This window comes from Pseudophryne corroboree, chromosome 1 (genome assembly GCF_028390025.1).
Source record: "Pseudophryne corroboree isolate aPseCor3 chromosome 1, aPseCor3.hap2, whole genome shotgun sequence".
In the NCBI taxonomy this organism is placed as follows: Eukaryota; Metazoa; Chordata; class Amphibia; order Anura; family Myobatrachidae; genus Pseudophryne; species Pseudophryne corroboree.
Window position 1 is genome coordinate 872,474,140 of NC_086444.1, and position 17,790 is coordinate 872,491,929.

The following is a 17,790-nucleotide window of genomic DNA, read 5'->3' on the forward strand; positions in this document are numbered from 1 at the left end:
TGCTATATATGCGTGATGCGCAGAGGGATATTTGTACCCTGGCATCAAGAGTAAGCGCAATGTCCATCTCTGCCAGAAGAGCATTATGGACCAGACAGTGGTCAGGGGACGCAGATTCCAAACGGCACATGGAAGTATTGCCGTATAAGGGGGAGGAGTTATTTGGGGCTGGTCTAACAGACCTGGTGGCCACGGCAACGGCTGGAAAATCCACCTTTTTACCCCAGGTTACTTCACATCAACAGAAAAAGACACAGTCTTTTCAAACTCAGTCCTTTCGTTCCCATAAGTACAAGCGAGCAAAAGGTCACTCTTTTCTGCCCAAGGGCAGAGGAAGAGGAAAAAGGCAGCACCATGCAGCCGCTTCCCAGGAGCAGAAGCCCTCCCCTGCTTCTGCCAAGTCTTCAGCATGACGCTGGGGCTTTACAAGCAGACTCAGACACGGTGGGGGCCCGTCTCAAGAATTTCAACGCGCAGTGGGCTCACTCGCAAGTGGATCCCTGGATTCTACAGGTAGTATCACAGGGGTACAAACTGGAATTCGAGGCGTTTCCTCCTCATCGGTTCCTGAAGTCTGCTTTACCAAAGTCTCCCTCCGACAGGGAGGCAGTTCTGGAAGCCATTCACAAGCTGTACTCCCAGCAGGTGATAATCAAGGTACCCCTCTTACAACAGGGGAAGGGGTATTATTCCACACTATTTGTGGTACCGAAGCCGGACGGCTCGGTGAGACCAATATTAAATCTAAAATCTTTGAACACTTACATAAAAAGGTTCAAATTCAAGATGGAGTCACTCAGAGCGGTGATAGCGAACCTGGAAGAGGGGGACTATATGGTGTCGCTGGACATCAAGGATGCTTATCTCCACGTCCCAATATATCCTTCTCACCAAGGGTACCTCAGGTTTGTAGTACAAAACTGTCATTATCAGTTTCAGACGCTGCCGTTTGGATTGTCCACGGCGCCTCGGGTCTTTACCAAGGTAATGGCCGAAATGATGATTCTTCTACGAAGAAAAGGCATCTTAATTATCCCTTACTTGGACGATCTCCTGATAAGGGCAAGAACCAAGGAACAGTTAGAAGTCGGAGTGGCACTATCTCAGGTAGTGCTAAGTCAGCACGGATGGATTCTAAATATTCCAAAATCGCAGCTGATTCCAACGACACGTCTACTGTTCTTAGGAATGATTCTGGACACAGTCCAGAAGAAGGTGTTTCTCCCGGAGGAGAAGGCCAGGGAGTTATCCGAGCTAGTCAGGAACCTCCTAAAACCAGGACAGGTCTCAGTGCATCAGTGCACAAGGGTCCTGGGAAAAATGGTGGCTTCTTACAAAGCGATTCCATTCGGAAGATTCCATGCAAGAACTTTTCAGTGGGATCTACTGGGAAAATGGTCCGGATCGCATCTTCAGATGCATCAACGGATAACCCTGTCGCCAAGGACAAGGGTGTCTCTCCTGTGGTGGCTTCAGAGGGCTCATCTACTAGAGGGCCGCAGATTTGGCATTCAGGATTGGATCCTGGTAACCACGGATGCCAGCCTGAGAGGCTGGGGAGCAGTCACACAGGGAAGGAATTTCCAGGGCTTGTGGTCAAGCATGGAAACATCTCTTCATATAAACATTCTAGAACTAAGGGCCATTTACAATGCCTTAATTCAAGCAAAACCTCTGCTTCAGGGTCAGGCGGTGTTGATCCAGTCGGACAACATCACGTCAGTAGCCCACATAAACAGACAGGGCGGCACGAGAAGCAGGAGGGCAATGGCAGAAACTGCAAGGATTCTTCGCTGGGCGGAAAATCATGTGATAGCACTGTCAGCAGTGTTCATTCCGGGAGTGGACAACTGGGAAGCAGACTTCCTCAGCAGACACGACCTTCACCCGGGAGAGTGGGGACTTCACCCAGAAGTCTTCCACCAAATTGTACACCGTTGGGAAAGACCAAAGGTGGACATGATGGCGTCACGTCTAAACAAAAAACTGGACAGATATTGCGCCAGGTCAAGGGACCCTCAGGCAATAGCAGTGGACGCTCTGGTAACGCCGTGGGTGTACCAGTCAGTGTATGTATTCCCTCCTCTGCCCCTCATACCGAAAGTATTGAGAATCATAAGAAGGAGAGGAGTAAGAACTATACTCGTGGTTCCGGATTGGCCAAGAAGGTCTTGGTACCCGGAACTTCAAGAGATGCTCACGGACGAACCGTGGCCTCTACCTCTAAGACAGGACCTGCTACTGCAGGGGCCTTGTCTGTTCCAAGACTTACCGCGGCTGCGTTTGACGGCATGGCGGTTGAACGCCGGATCCTGAAGGACAAGGGCATTCCAGAAGAAGTCATCCCTACTCTGGTAAAAGCCAGAAAGGAAGTAACCGCAAAACATTATCACCGCATTTGGCGTAAATATGTTGCGTGGTGTGAGGCCAAGAAGGCCCCTACACAGGAATTTCAACTGGGTCGTTTCTTGCATTTCCTGCAAACAGGACTGTCTATGGGCCTAAAATTAGGGTCCATTAAGGTTCAAATTTCGGCCCTGTCGATATTCTTCCAAAAAGAACTGGCTTCAGTACCTGAAGTTCAGACATTTGTGAAAGGGGTGCTGCACATACAGCCTCCTTTTGTGCCTCCAGTGGCACCTTGGGATCTCAATGTTGTGTTGAGATTTCTAAAATCACACTGGTTTGAACCATTGTCTACGGTAGATTTAAAATATCTCACGTGGAAGGTGTCGATGCTGTTGGCCTTGGCTTCAGCTAGGCGTGTGTCAGAATTGGCGGCTTTATCATGTAAAAGCCCTTACCTAAATTTTCATTCTGACAGGGCGGAATTGAGGACTCGTCCTCAATTTCTACCTAAGGTGGTTTCTGCATTTCACATGAACCAACCTATTGTGGTACCTGCGGCTACTAGGGACTTAGAGGACTCTAAGTTGCTGGACGTTGTCAGGGCCTTGAAAATATATGTTTCCAGGACGGCTGGAGTCAGGAAAACTGACTCGCTGTTTATCCTGTATGCACCCAACAAGCTGGGTGCTCCTGCTTCAAAGCAGACGATTGCTCGTTGGATTTGTAGTACAATTCAGCTTGCACATTCCGTGGCAGGATTGCCACAGCCAAAATCAGTAAAAGCCCATTCCACAAGGAAAGTGGGCTCATCTTGGGCGGCTGCCCGAGGGGTCTCGGCTTTACAACTTTGCCGAGCAGCTACTTGGTCAGGGGCAAACACGTTTGCTAAATTCTACAAATTTGATACCCTGGCTGAGGAGGACCTGGAGTTCTATCATTCGGTGCTGCAGAGTCATCCGCACTCTCCCGCCCGTTTGGGAGCTTTGGTATAATCCCCATGGTCCTTACGGAGTCCCAGCATCCACTTAGGACGTTAGAGGAAATAAGATTTTACTTACCGATAAATCTATTTCTCGTAGTCCGTAGTGGATGCTGGGCGCCCATCCCTAGTGCGGATTGTCTGCAATACTTGTATATAGTTATTGTTACAAAAAATTCGGGTTATTATTGTTGAGCCATCTTTCAGAGGCTCCTTTAAAATTATCATACTGTTAACTGGGTTCAGATCACGAGTTGTACGGTGTGATTGGTGTGGCTGGTATGAGTCTTACCCGGGATTCAATATCCTTCCTTATTATGTACGCTCGTCCGGGCACAGTATCCTAACTGGCTTGGAGGAGGGTCATAGGGGGAGGAGCCAGTGCACACCACCTGATATCTCAAGCTTTTATTTTGTGCCCTGTCTCCTGCGGAGCCGCTATTCCCCATGGTCCTTACGGAGTCCCAGCATCCACTACGGACTACGAGAAATAGATTTATCGGTAAGTAAAATCTTATTTAATATCGCCAAAAAAAGTGCCCCCCCCTCTCTGTTTTACCCTGTTTCTGTAGTGCAGTGCAGGGGAGAGTCCTGGGAGCCTTCCTCACAGCGGAGCTGAGCAGGAAAATGGCGCTGTGTGCTGAGGAGAATAAGCCCCGCCCCCTATTTCGGCGGGCTCTTCTCCGGAATCTGTGAGATCTGGCAGGGGTTAAATACATCCATATAGCCTCAAAGGGCTATATGTGATGTATTTTTAGCCATAAAAAGGTATTATATATTGCTGCCCAGGGCGCCCCCCCAACGCCCTGCACCCTCCGTGACCGCTGTGTGAAGTGTGCTGACAACAATGGCGCACAGCTGCAGTGCTGTGCGCTACCTCAGGAAGACTGAAGAGTCTTCTGCCGCCTGCTTCTGGACCTCTTCCATCTTCGGCATCTGCAAGGGGGGTCGGCGGCGCGGCTCCGGGACGAACCCCAGGGTGAGACCTGTGTTCCGACTCCCTCTGGAGCTAATGGTGTCCAGTAGCCTAAGAAGCCAATCCATCCTGCACGCAGGTGAGTTCACTTCTCTCCCCTAAGTCCCTCGATGCAGTGAGCCTGTTGCCAGCAGGACTCACTGAAAATAAAAAACCTAAAAACTTTTTCTAAGCAGCTCTTTAGGAGAGCCACCTAGATTGCACCCTGCTCGGACGGGCACAAAAACCTAACTGAGGCTTGGAGGAGGGTCATAGGGGGAGGAGCCAGTGCACACCACCTGATCCTAAAGCTTTATTTTTGTGCCCTGTCTCCTGCGGAGCCGCTAATCCCCATGGTCCTGACGGAGTCCCCAGCATCCACTAGGACGTTAGAGAAATGGGAATTGCATGTACGTATATACATATGGGGCAGTGGCGCACAGGAGAGGGGATTATTTCAGCCTGCTTTTTGTATAAAAACGTACATCACTTTTTATCCTGTAGAGAGCCTGAAAACCCAAATAGTGTGCACACTTCCACTGTTGTCCTTTCAAAACAAAAAGTATCGGACAGTATCAAAAGGCATTTCTAGTGGACGCCATGGCAGTCTCATGGAAGTACAAATAGTTTATTTTTTCATGAGTGCCAATAAAGAAAGTCTGTTGGACTGGCCAAGAAGCTTATGGTATTCTGACATTTTAAGCATGTTGTCAGACAATGTAGAGACTACCTCCACAGAGGAATACTAACTCAGGATCCGTTTTGCCTCCAAAACTTATTTGAAACACTGCCACAGGTTATCAACAACTTGAATTGGTTAGTTATAATGAAAAAGTGTTCAAACATCCTCTTTTACTTCAGCAAATTGGCTATTATTCATGAAGTTCAGATATCTACATTCAAACATCCCATGTTCTGCTGGTATTTACTGGGAGACTTTAACGTTGTCTTTTTGAAGTTCCTAACCTTGATGCTGTGTGTTTACCTACTATTGCCTTGGTTGCACGTCACTGTATCTGGTGTTTTACAAGGATAAAGTTGTCCTATGCACAGCCTTCATGCAACTCCAAGGTGGAGTACATTCTGTCTGATCTAGGATATTGTTATTCCTGTTCTGGGACGAGATCTAGCCTTGGAAAGCAAGGAATCTCCTGAATGTGTTTACAGCCGTAACAGTCTATGTAGATACAGTAGGTCTTCATCCTTGCATCCTTGTTTTTATGATGCATATAATCTGGATGGGCTGCAATGAAACAGTCAGTGGCAGGGATGGATAAAGTTATAATCCAACAATCTTATTCTATATCTCTGAAGTAAATCCAGTTCCAGATAATTTTTTAGTTTACCAAACCCAAGAGGGTTAGCATGCTGGGTAACAATCTGCTTCTCCTTCCAAATTCTACAATTTCTTTGCTGCTAAAGATGCCTGCTTTATATGTAACATTTTGTGCTCAGCGGTCTGTGTGCCCTCCCCAGTGGTAGCTATGGAATGAATCTCTCAAAGATAAGCACTCCTTTGTTCCCAATGTTTATTTTTGTGGTGTTCTTCTTTGATCTGTCCAGTTGGCCTTGCTAAGCAAAAAACTGCGCTTTGGTTGTTCTGTGTAAAGTGTGGAGGAACAACAAGTGTAGCCTGCATTTAAGGCCAGTACTCACTGGCCGATGCGGGAGAGATGTGTGCTGAGCGAACTACTCAGCACACATCTCTTCCGCCGCTCAGCACAACGCGATGTGTGCTGAGCGTGCATGGGGTGACGGGGGCGCTCATTTCACCCAGCGGGTGAAATGAGCGACCCGCTAGATTGGCCTGCACGGCAGACCCTATCTAGCACCAGCTATAGCGATTCCCGGGGCTGCGCATCGCTATCGCTGTAGGGAGTACACACGGAGCGATCAGTCTTAAAATCTAAGCAATCTAGTCAGATTGCTTAGATTTTAAGCTGCGATCGCTCCGTGAGTACCCCCATTAAGTCTCATCTCCTGCACCACAGGGTTAGCAGTGACCCCCAAACTGGATTCAGAGAAATGGATTTAACGGGAAATACAAAAATTCCCTTTTCCTGATGAGCACATAGGGGATAAAAATATAGTGGGGTTAAGTCCCACCTTGAGAAGACGCAGCAATAGCTTCCAGTACAGAGTGAGCTACAAACAACAGTACAGTACACTCCTACAGCTAAAAAGTAAGAAAATAGTTTGGGGGGGGGGGGGGGGGGGGAAGGATGTATCCTATTAGTCGCAGTAATTTGCCTGTAAAAAAAGTGCTTTTATTGAGAGAAAAGCCCGATGGTCAATTTAGGCTATCCAGTTAGAGCCTGTTTGCTTTGTGCGGAAAATTACCCTGTATCGCACTAAAACATGTAAGTGTGTGGCTTTTCCCGATCCCTGTGTATTTTTGCTGCACGAATCGCAGAAAAAAATAGTCACTTATCGGGGATTTGGTATTGCCTGCGTGAGGCAGACGAAACAAAATCCCAGGTAAGCGCTGGCATCGGGGCTAATAGGATAACCCTGGGCGATTAGTTGCGGTAAATTACCATGGCTAATTGGCTGCCCCCATCCCCATCATGTCTCCGCAGATTCTCTAAATTAAAGTATTTTGCATTAAGCACAAAATTTCTTTATTTGGTCATTCAACACAATAAAAAACTACTTTAATAATAGTAGTACTTTATTGCATAAATATGAATCCAGTTGTGCGCATTTATCCTTCTCCTCTCATTTATCCTTCTCCTCTGTTTGTCTGGAGCTTGTACAAGTTTCATTAAATCCAGTGTAAATTATTTTGTTTTTACTTACAGTTGGAATGTGTTGGCAGTGTGGATAGTGGTATTATTACTATGAGTTGGAGCCCAGACCAGGAACTTGTACTTCTTATGACAGGTATATATGCTACGATGGGTATATGACAATTGCAGTCATCTCTTATCCATAAACTGCCTTGGAAAACTATTTAGGTCCTCGATCATTTGTCCATGTCACTGATTGAAACTGACATTTTGTTCTCGACAATATTTTTAGTTCAGATCACTTCTAATTATATATGTGTCCTCATGCAGCGCGAAGTCCTGGCTTGATTGAGCCGCCAGGGCTAGTGCAACTCTGCTAAAGTTGGGCGTCCTTTTATTTATTTTTGACGAAAACGCATCTTATTTGCGATGCAGTGTGGCAAAGATGCACAAATACACTGTGCTAATTTGATAATGACATTATTTGTACATTGTGTGTGAATGAGACTGTACGGAGCAGAACAGAACTTGCCAGGATGAGCTGTTTGGTGTGACTGCATGAGAACACATATGTACAACAGTGTTTTATGTTGCAAAATCATGTTGACCCACGGCTATTTATAGATTTTCCAGCATAACTTGCAATTAAATTGATCATGTGTGAAATCCTTTTATTTTTATTTACATTAGCGCTGTAGTCTTGTGTTTTATGGTACAGCTTATTTACTAATCTATCCTTAATGCATGTGATGTAGAAATGTACTTTCTAATGTACCAATGTGTCTTCATACATCCAGCTTCAATACGCTAAGCACCGCAAGATGCCTGTCGTGTGTAAGCTGGCAGTTCCCAGGAAGCTCTGCTAACGTCTTAAAATTTCTTATTTGCATCGCTATGCGAATAGGACACACAAGCAGCTTTTGCTGCTTAAAATGATATGTAGCATGCTTATATCCTGTGTATGACTGGCTGTATCTGCATCTGCAGTGCTACGTTACATTGATTTCCAGGAAAACACTAACAGCATTTCGTATGCAGATACAGCCGCAGTCACACAAAATATAGACATGCTGCATATCATTTTAATCAGCATAAGTTGCTTGTGTGTCCTATTTGCATAGCGATGCAACTAAAACGCATTTTAACAGAACATGTCGCACATAAAGACGCACGGCATGACGTGACTAGTAGTGCTGTTTAACGTGGCAGTATCAAGGATGTTGGAGGACACATCTGTCTGTTGGTCTCCGCTTTTCCTACTAAGATCTTTTCCCTGTTTATTTACCATATTTCTGGATGAGAGGAAGAATAGAGGCCCAGCTAGTAGTGCTTAAAAATAAAGTAGGTTTGGGTAAGTTTTGGATTTACTAATCAATTCTATTGTGACCAATATCTTATTTTTATTTTTGAAGGTCAGCAGACAATTATTTTGATGACAAAAGACTTTCAACCAGTTGCTGAAGTACCCATCCACCAAGATGATTTTGGGGAAGGTAACCTGTTCTTATGTTATGACAGAGCCGTAGCTAGACATTTTGGTGCCCTGTGCCAGAAAGAAAATTGGTGTGTGACCCCCCCCATATGTAAAATAGGAATAGTGCTCACAATGGCGCGTGGCTTCATGGGGAATGGGCGTGACCACAGAATAGTCCCAATTCACATTACACCGCACAGTAGTGTCCATTATTCAGATCACAACATACAGTAGTGCTACTTATAAACATTACACCATATAAGAGCTCCTTGCACACATTATGCCATGGTAGAGCCCCTTACACACATTATGCCATGGTAGAGCCCCTTACACACATTATGCCATGGTAGATCCCCTTATACACTTTATGCCAGGTAGATCCCCTTATACACTTTATGCCAGGTAGAGCCCCTTATACACGTTACACCAGGTAGAGCCCCTTATACACGGTACGCCAGGTAGAGCCACTTATACACATTATGCCAGGTAAAGCTCCTTACACACATTATGCCAGGTTGAGCACATTATACACATCACGCCTGGTAGAGCCCTTTACACACATTACACCAGGTAGAGCACATTACATCAGGTAGAGCCTCTTAGACACATTATGTCAGTTAGAACATGTTATACACATTACACCAGGTAGAGCCCTTATACACATTACACAAGGTAGAGCCTCTTATACACATTATTTCAGTTTGAGCATGTTATACACATTACACCAGGTAGAGCCCTCATACACATTATGCCAGGCAGAGCTCCCTATACACATAGCGTCAAGAAGAGCCCCTTACATCCCCCCGCCCCCTACCCTTAGGGTGCAGTATAGTGTAGTGTGTGTGTAGATACTTACATTATTATTTTCTCTCTTCCGCGCTGCTGCCGGCTCCTGACCCGAGACTCCTGCTGTACACTGTCTGCAGGACAAGATAGGGAACAGGAGTGCTGCACATGGTGGAGAGACTCGGCTAGCACTGACTACTCTCTATTGCTGTATATGCAGTGACCATTGGCAGAGGCTCCCTTTCTGAGAGTGGGAGCTTTTGGCTGTGGGCGCTCTACACAAAGGTATGGGAGCGGCAGGAGCGGCAGTCAGCGTTCTACGCAGGGGTGTGGGAGCAGCGGCCGTCAGCGGAACACACGGGGGCAACAGGCAGCGGGGCGGCCAATCAGAGAGTATGTGGAGGGTGCGCTCACAGGGCAAATGCATTGTGAGCAAAGCACCATCTGCACACACCTCGTTACAGCCCTGTGTTATGACCTCTTATGGATATTAAATACGTTTCTGTAGTAATTGCTATGATTATCCTCTAGCCTTTGAAACATCCAAATCTTTGACGTATGCAGACTCACATCATGAAAGCCGCTTGTGAGTTTCTTTTTTATTAACTTTAACAGGAAAATTTATCACGGTTGGTTGGGGCAAAAAAGAAACCCAGTTCCATGGATCTGAAGGAAAACAGGCAGCTCGACAGAAAGTAAAGGTAGCATACGAACATATTATTAATCTGTTTTGTATTGTTATAATACATTCATTTACCGTAAATGAAAATATATCTAATGCTAAAATGCTTCTGATGTATGTGAACACACCCTTGGAGATTGACAAATTAATTTTTGGAATAATTTAAAAAAACAATACCCACTTTCTGATTTTATTCTGTAAATATCTGTAATTTATTGAGGTACTGGATGGTGTGTCCTAAAATAGATAGTTTATTTGCAGTATTATGGTCAAATTGTATTCAGTGTACTGTTATGTTATTCCTCTGCAATTTATTAATTCTGTTATGTATTGTCCCTTAGTTAAGTATATGATGTTTACTTTAAAACTATTGATGTGGTTAATTGCCGCTCACCAACGTGTTATTGATTAGAATTGTCCCTATGGCATTCTTATCCCCTATGTGCCCCTGAACAGTTTATACGAAGTCTACCACGTGCATCACATTCATAATTTCCATTTCTCTAACGTCCTAGTGAATGCTGGGGACTCCGTAAGGACCATGGGGAATAGACGGGCTCCGCAGGAGACATGGGCACTTTAAGAAAGAATTTAGATTCTGGTGTGCTTTGGCTCCTCCCTCTATGACCCTCCTCCAGACTTCAGTTTGAATCTGTGCCCGGACGAGCTGGGTGCTGTTCAGTGAGCTCTCCTGAGCTTGCTGTAAGAAAGTATTTTGTTAGGTTTTTTATTTTCAGGGAGCTCTGCTGGCAACAGACTCCCTGCATCGTGGGACTGAGGGGAGAGAAGCAGCCCTACTCTCTGCAGATAGGTCCTGCTTCTTAGGCTACTGGACACCATTAGCTCCAGAGGGATCGTACACAGGATCTCACCCTCGTCGTCCGATCCCAGAGCCGCGCCGCCGTCCCCCTCGCAAAGCCGGAAGACAGAAGCCGGGTGAAAGAAGCAAGAAGACTTTGAAATCGGCGACAGAAGACTCCAGTCTTCACTGAGGTAGCGCACAGCACTGCAGCTGTGCGCCATTGCTCCAACACACACCCACATACTCCGGTCACTGTAAGGGTGCAGGGCGCAGGGGTGGGCGCCCTGGGCAGCAATTTAGGACCTCTTTGGCAAAAGTTTGCATATATACAGTTGGGCACTGTATATATATGTATGAGCCCCGCCAAAAAATTGTATATTAAAGCGGGACAGAAGCCCGTCGCGGAGGGGGCGGGGCTTCTTCCTCAGCACTCACCAGCGCCATTTTTTCTCCACAGCTCCGCTGAGAGGAAGCTCCCCAGGCTCTCCCCTGCAGATACACGGTAGAAGAGGGTAAAAAGAGGGGGGGCACATAATTTGGCGCAAAAAGCAATATAACAGCGGCTACTGGGTTAACATTAAGTTACTGTGTTATTCCTGGGTTATATAGCGCTGGGGTGTGTGCTGGCATACTCTCTGTCTCTCCAAAGGGCCTTGTGGGGGAACTGTCTTCAAAAAGAGCATTCCCTGTGTGTGTGGTGTGTCGGTACGCTTGTGTCGACATGTTTGACGAGGAAGGCTATGTGGAAACAGAGCGGGAGCAAATGAATGTGGTGTCTCCGCCGACGGCTGGATATGTGGAAGGTTTTAAATGATGATGTTAATTCCTTGCATAAAAGGTTGGATAAAGCTGAAACCTTAGGACAGTCAGGGTCTCAGCCCATGCCTGATCCCATGTCGCAGAGGCCGTCAGGGTCTCAGAAGCGCCCACTATCCCAAATTGTTGACACAGATACCGACATGGATTCTGACTCCAGTGTCGATTACGATGATGCAAAGTTACAGCCTAAATTGGCTAAATCCATCCGTTATATGATTATAGCAATTAAGGATGTGTTGCACATCACAGAGGAAACCCCAGTCCATTACAAGAGGGTTCATATGTAAGGGGAAAAAAGGCAGGTGGTGACCTTCCCCCCCTTCACATGAGCTAAATGAGTTATGTGAAAACGCTTGGGAATCTCCAGATAAAAAACTGCAGATTTCCAAACGGATGCTTATGGCGTATCCTTTCCCGCCAACGGACAGGTTACGCTGGGAATCCTCCCCTAGGGTGGACAAAGCTTTAACACGCTTATCCAAGAGGGTAGCCCTGCCGTCACAGGATACGGCCCCCCTAAAAGATGCTGCGGATAGAAAGCAAGAGGGTACCCTGAAGTCCATTTATACACATTCAGGTACTTTACTAAGGCCGGCAATTGCGTCGGCCTGGGTGTGTAGTGCTGTAGCAGCATGGACGGATACCTTATCTGAGGAACTTGACACCTTAGACAAGGATACTATATTAATGACCCTGGGGCATATAAAAGACGCTGTCCTATATATGAGAGATGCTCAAAGAGACATTAGCCTACTGGGCTCTAGAATAAATGCAATATCGATTTCTGCCAGAAGGGTCTTGTGGACTCTGCAATGGACAGGTGATGCCGACTCAAAAAGGCACATGGAGGTTTTACCTTACAAGGGTGAGGAATTGTTTGGGGAGGGTCTCTCGGACCTGGTCTCCACAGCTACTGCTGGAAAGTCAAATTTTTTGCCATGTGTTTCCTCACAACCTAAGAAAGCACCGTATTACCAAATGCAGTCCTTTCGATCACAAAAAGTTAAGAAAGTCCAAGGTGCGTCCTTTCTTGCCAGAGGCAGGGGCAGAGGAAGGAAGCTGCATAACGCAGCTAGTTCCCAGGAACAGAAGTCCTCCCCGGCTTCCACTAAATCCTCCGCATGACGCTGGGGCTCCACAGGCGGAGCTAGGCCCGGTGGGGGCGCTTCTCCGAAATTTCAGCCACAAGTGGGTTCACTCCCAGGTAGATCCCTGGGCAATAGATATTGTGTCTCAGGGATACAAGCTGGAATTCAAAGAGATGCCCCCTCACCGATACCTCAAATCGGCCCTGCCAGCTTCCCCCTTAGAGAGGGAAATAGTGTTAGCTGCAATTCACAAATTGTATCTTCAACAGGTGGTGGTCAAGGTTCCCCTCCTTCAACAAGGAAAGGGTTATTATTCGACCATGTTTGTGGTACCGAAACCGGACGGTTCGGTCAGACCCATATTGAATTTAAAATCCCTGAACATATACCTGAAAAGTTTCAAGTTCAAGATGGAATCGCTCAGAGCGGTCATCGCAAGCTTGGAAGGGGGGGATTTTATGGTGTCTCTGGACATAAAGGATGCATACCTTCATGTCCCCATTTATCCACCTCATCAGGCGTACCTCAGATTTGTGGTACAGGATTGTCATTACCAATTTCAGACGTTGCCGTTTGGTCTCTCCACGGCACCGAGAATATTTACCAAGGTAATGGCGGAAATGATGGTACTCCTGCGGTAGCAAGGGGTCACAATTATCCCATACTTGGACGATTTCCTCATAAAGGCGAGGTCCAGAGAGCAGTTGCTGATCAGCGTAGCACGCTCTCTGGAAGTGTTACAACAACACGGCTGGATTCTAAATATTCCAAAGTCGCAGTTGATTCCTACGACTCGTCTGCCCTTCCTGGGCATGATTCTGGACACAGACCAGAAGAGGGTTTATCTCCCGATGGAGAAGGCTCAAGAGCTCATGACACTGGTTAGAAACCTATTGAAACCAAAACAGGTGTCGGTGCATCACTGCACGCGAGTCCTGGGAAAGATGGTGGCATCATACGAGGCCATTCCCTTCGGCAGGTTCCATGCGAGGACTTTTCAATGGGATCTACTGGACAAATGGTCCGGATCACATCTTCAGATGCATCGGTTAATCACCCTATCCCCCAGGGCCAGGGTGTCTCTCCTATGGTGGCTGCAGAGTGCTCACCTCCTCGAGGACCGCAGATTCGGCATTCAGGACTGGGTCCTGGTGACCACGGATGCAAGCCTCCGAGGGTGGGGGGGCAGTCAAACAGGGAAGAAATTTCCAAGGTCTGTGGTCAAGTCAGGAGACTTGCCTCCACATCAACATCCTGGAACTAAGGGCCATATACATCGCCCTACGCCAAGCGGAGTCCCTACTTCGCGACCACCCGGTTCTGATTCAGTCAGACAACATCACCGCAGTGGCTCATGTAAACCGCCAAGGCTGCACAAGGAGCAGGGTGGCGATGGTAGAAGCCACCAGAATTCTTCGCTGGGCGGAGAATCACGTAAGCGCACTGTCAGCAGTGTTCATTCCGGGAGTGGACAACTAGGAAGCAGACTTCCTCAGCAGACACGACCTCCACCCGGGAGAATGGGGACTTCATCCAGAAGTCTTCGCGCAGGTTGCAAGTCGGTGGGAACTGCCACAGGTGGACATGATGGCATCCCGCCTCAACAAAAAGCTACAGAAGTATTGCGCCAGGTCAAGAGACCCTCAGGCGATAGCTGTGGACGCACTGGTGACGCCGTGGGTGTTCCAGTCGGTCTATGTATTTCCTCCTCTTCCTCTCATACCCAAGGTGCTGAGAATCATAAGAAAAAGAGGAGTGAGAACAATACTCATTGTTCCGGATTGGCCAAGAAGGACTTGGTATCCAGATCTGCAAGAAATGCTCACAGAGGACCTGTGGCCTCTGCCTCTAAGACGGGACTTGTTGCAACAGGGGCCCTGTCTGTTCCAAGACTTACCGCGGCTGCGTTTGACGGCATGGCGGTTGAACGCCAGATCCTAGCAGAAAAAGGCATTCCGGATGAGGTCATTCCTACGCTGATAAAGGCTAGGAAGGACGTGACGGCTCGACATTATCACCGTATATGGCGAAAATATGTTGCTTGGTGTGAGGCCAGGAATGCCCCTACGGAGGAATTCCAGCTGGGCCGTTTCCTTCACTTCCTACAGTCGGGAGTGATTTTGGGCCTAAAATTGGGTTCCGTCAAGGTCCAGATTTCGGCCCTATCCATTTTCTTTCAAAAAGAGCTGGCTTCTCTGCCTGAAGTTCAGACGTTTGTAAGGGGAGTGCTGCATGTTCAGCCCCCTTTTGTGCCTCCAGTGGCACGTTGGGATCTTAACGTGGTGTTGAGTTTCCTGAAATCACACTGGTTTGAACCACTCAAGACGGTGGAATTGAAATATCTCACGTGGAAGGTGGTCATGCTACTAGCCTTAGCTTCGGCTAGGCGTGTGTCAGAATTGGCGGCTTGGTCACATCAAAGCCCTTATCTGGTTTTCCATGCGGATAGAGCAGAATTGCGGACCCGCCCACAATTTCTGCCAAAAGTGGTTTCATCATTTCATATAAACCAACCTATTGTGGTGCCTGTAGCTACTACTGACTTGGAGGATTCCGAGTTACTGGATATGGCCAGGGCTTTGAAGGTTTATGTAGCCAGAACGGCTAGGGTCAGGAAAACAGAATCTTTGTTTATCCTGTATGCTTCCAACAAGCTTGGGGCGTCTGCTTCAAAGCAGACTATTGCTCGCTGGATCTGTAACACGATTCAGCAGGCTCATTCTGCGGCTGGATTGCCACTGCCTAAATCAGTTAAGGCCCATTCCACTAGGAAGGTGGGCTCTTCTTGGGCGGCTGCCCGAGGCGTCTCGGCATTACAGCTTTGCCGAGCAGCTACTTGGTCAGGTTCAAACACCTTTGCAAAGTTCTACAAGTTTGATACCCTGGCTGAGGAGGACCTTGTGTTTGCTCATTCGTTGCTGCAGAGTCATCCTCACTCTCCCGCCCGTTTGGGAGCTTTGGTATAATCCCCATGGTCCTTACGGAGTCCCGAGCACCCACTCTTTTTGAAAAGGCTTGGGAAATTACTGACAAAAGTTGCTGATTCCCAAGAGAATTATTATGGCATACCCGTTTCCCTCTGAGGATAGGAAAAAGTGGGAATCGACCCCCAATGTGGACAAGGCTGTAGCACGGCTGTCCAAGAAGGTGGCGCTCCCGTCCCCTGACACGTCGGCCCTGAAGGATCCTGCGGATCGTAAGCAGGAAACTACCTTGAAATCTATTTATGTCACTACGGGTACACTGCTCAGACCTGCAGTGGCATCAGCATGGGTGAGTAGTGCAATTGAAAAGTGGGCAGATAACTTATCATCTGACTTGGACACCCTGGATAGGGATAGCTTTCTTTTGACGCTAGGTCACATCAGGGACGCTGCAGTCTATCTAAGGGAAGCTGCGAGAGATATTGGCCTCTTGGGATCAAGGGCCAATGCCATGGCAATCTCGGCTAGGAGAGCATTATGGACTCATCAATGGAATGGTGATGCTGACTCTAAGAGGGCTATGGAGGCTCTGCCGTATAAAGGTGGTGTTTTGTTTGGTGAGGGCCTCGCGGACCTGGTATCTACAGCTACCGCGGGTAAGTCATCTTTTCTACCATATGTCCCTGCACAACAAAAGAAGACGCCTCCTTATGAGATGCAGTCCTTTCGGTCTAATAAATTCAAAAAAGGACGAGGGTCCTCCTTCCTTGCTGCTAGAGGTAGGGGAAGGGGTAAAAAGTCGCCGGCTGGGGCAAGCTCCCAAGAGCAGAAGTCCTCCCCGGCCGCTGCCAAATCCACATGACGCTGGGGCTCAGCTGCTGGAGTCCGCACCGGTGGGTGCACGTCTTCAACTCTTCAATCAGGTCTGGGCTTGTTCGGCCCTGGATCCTTGGGTGCTAGAAATAGTGGTCCAAGGGTACAAACTGGAGTTTCAAGACGTGCCCCCTCACTGATTTTTCAAATCGGCCTTGCCAGCTTCTCTTCCGGAAAGGGAAGTAGTATGCGCTGCGATACAAAAGCTGTGTCTGCAGAAAGTTATTGTCACGGTCCCCCCGTCACAACGGGGAGAAGGTTTTCATTCAAGCCTGTTCGTGGTCCCGAAGCCGGATGGCTCGGTCAGACCGATTCTGAACCTAAAATCCCTCAATTTCTTTCTAAAACAATTCAAATTCAAGATGGAATCTCTCCGAGCAGTGATCTCCAGTCTGGAAGGGGGGATTTTATGGTGTCAGTCGACATAAAAGATGCCTACTTACATGTCCCAATATTTCCTCCACATCAAGCGTATCTGAGGTTTGTTGTTCAGGATTGTCATTACCAATTTCAGACGTTGCCGTTTGGTTTTTCCACGGCTCCGAGGATTTTCACCAAAGTAATGGCGGAAATGATGGTGCTCCTGCTCAAGCAGGGTGTCACAATTATCCCGTACTTGGACGATCTCCTGATAAAGGCGAGATCAAAGGAGCAGTTACTAAAAAACGTTGCGCTCTCCCTGACAGTCCTGCAACAACATGGTTGGCTCCTAAATTTGCCAAAGTCACAGTTGGTTCCGACAACACGGCTGTCATTCTTGGGCATGATCCTAGACACGGAACTGCAGAGAGTCTTTCTCCCAGTAGAAAAAGCTCTGAAAATCCAGTACACGGTCAAGGAGATTCTGAAACCGGCAAGAGTATCGATTCATCAATGCACGCGTGTGCTGGGGAAGATGGTGGCTGCATACGAAGCCATTCCGTTTGGCAGGTTCCATGCCAGGGTGTTTCAGTGGGACCTGTTGGACAAGTGGTCTGGGTCTCACCTGCACATGCACCGGAAAATAAGCCTATCCTCCAGGACCAGAGTATCTCTCCTGTGGTGGCTCCACAGTTCGCACCTCCTGGAGGGACGCAGGTTCGGGATCCAGGACTGGGTACTGGTGACTACGGATGCAAGTCTCCGAGGCTGGGGAGCAGTCACACAGGGGGAAAATTTCCAGGAAAGTGGTCAAGCCAGGAAGCTTATCTGCACATAAACATTCTGGAATTAAGAGCCATCTACAACGGCTTTCTACAAGCGGAACATCTTCTTCGCAGTCTGTCCGTCCTGATTCAGTCGGATAACATTACAGCAGTGGCGTACATAAACCGCCAGGGTGGAACAAAGA

The 17,790-nt window shown here is 47.6% G+C and overlaps 1 protein-coding gene across 4 annotated transcripts in view; it reads left to right on the forward strand.

Annotated features, from left to right (window-relative positions):
• The window catches only part of ELP1 (elongator acetyltransferase complex subunit 1), a 291,962-nt gene that overhangs the window by 12,603 nt on the left and 261,569 nt on the right, over positions 1 to 17,790 (forward strand). For all 4 annotated transcript variants that reach the window (XM_063920051.1, XM_063920050.1, XM_063920054.1 and 1 more), the window contains exons 4-6: positions 7,085 to 7,166; positions 8,425 to 8,505; positions 9,888 to 9,973. In XM_063920051.1, coding sequence (XP_063776121.1) covers positions 7,085 to 7,166; positions 8,425 to 8,505; positions 9,888 to 9,973 — 249 coding nt within the window. The remainder of the gene's footprint in view (positions 1 to 7,084; positions 7,167 to 8,424; positions 8,506 to 9,887; positions 9,974 to 17,790) is intronic.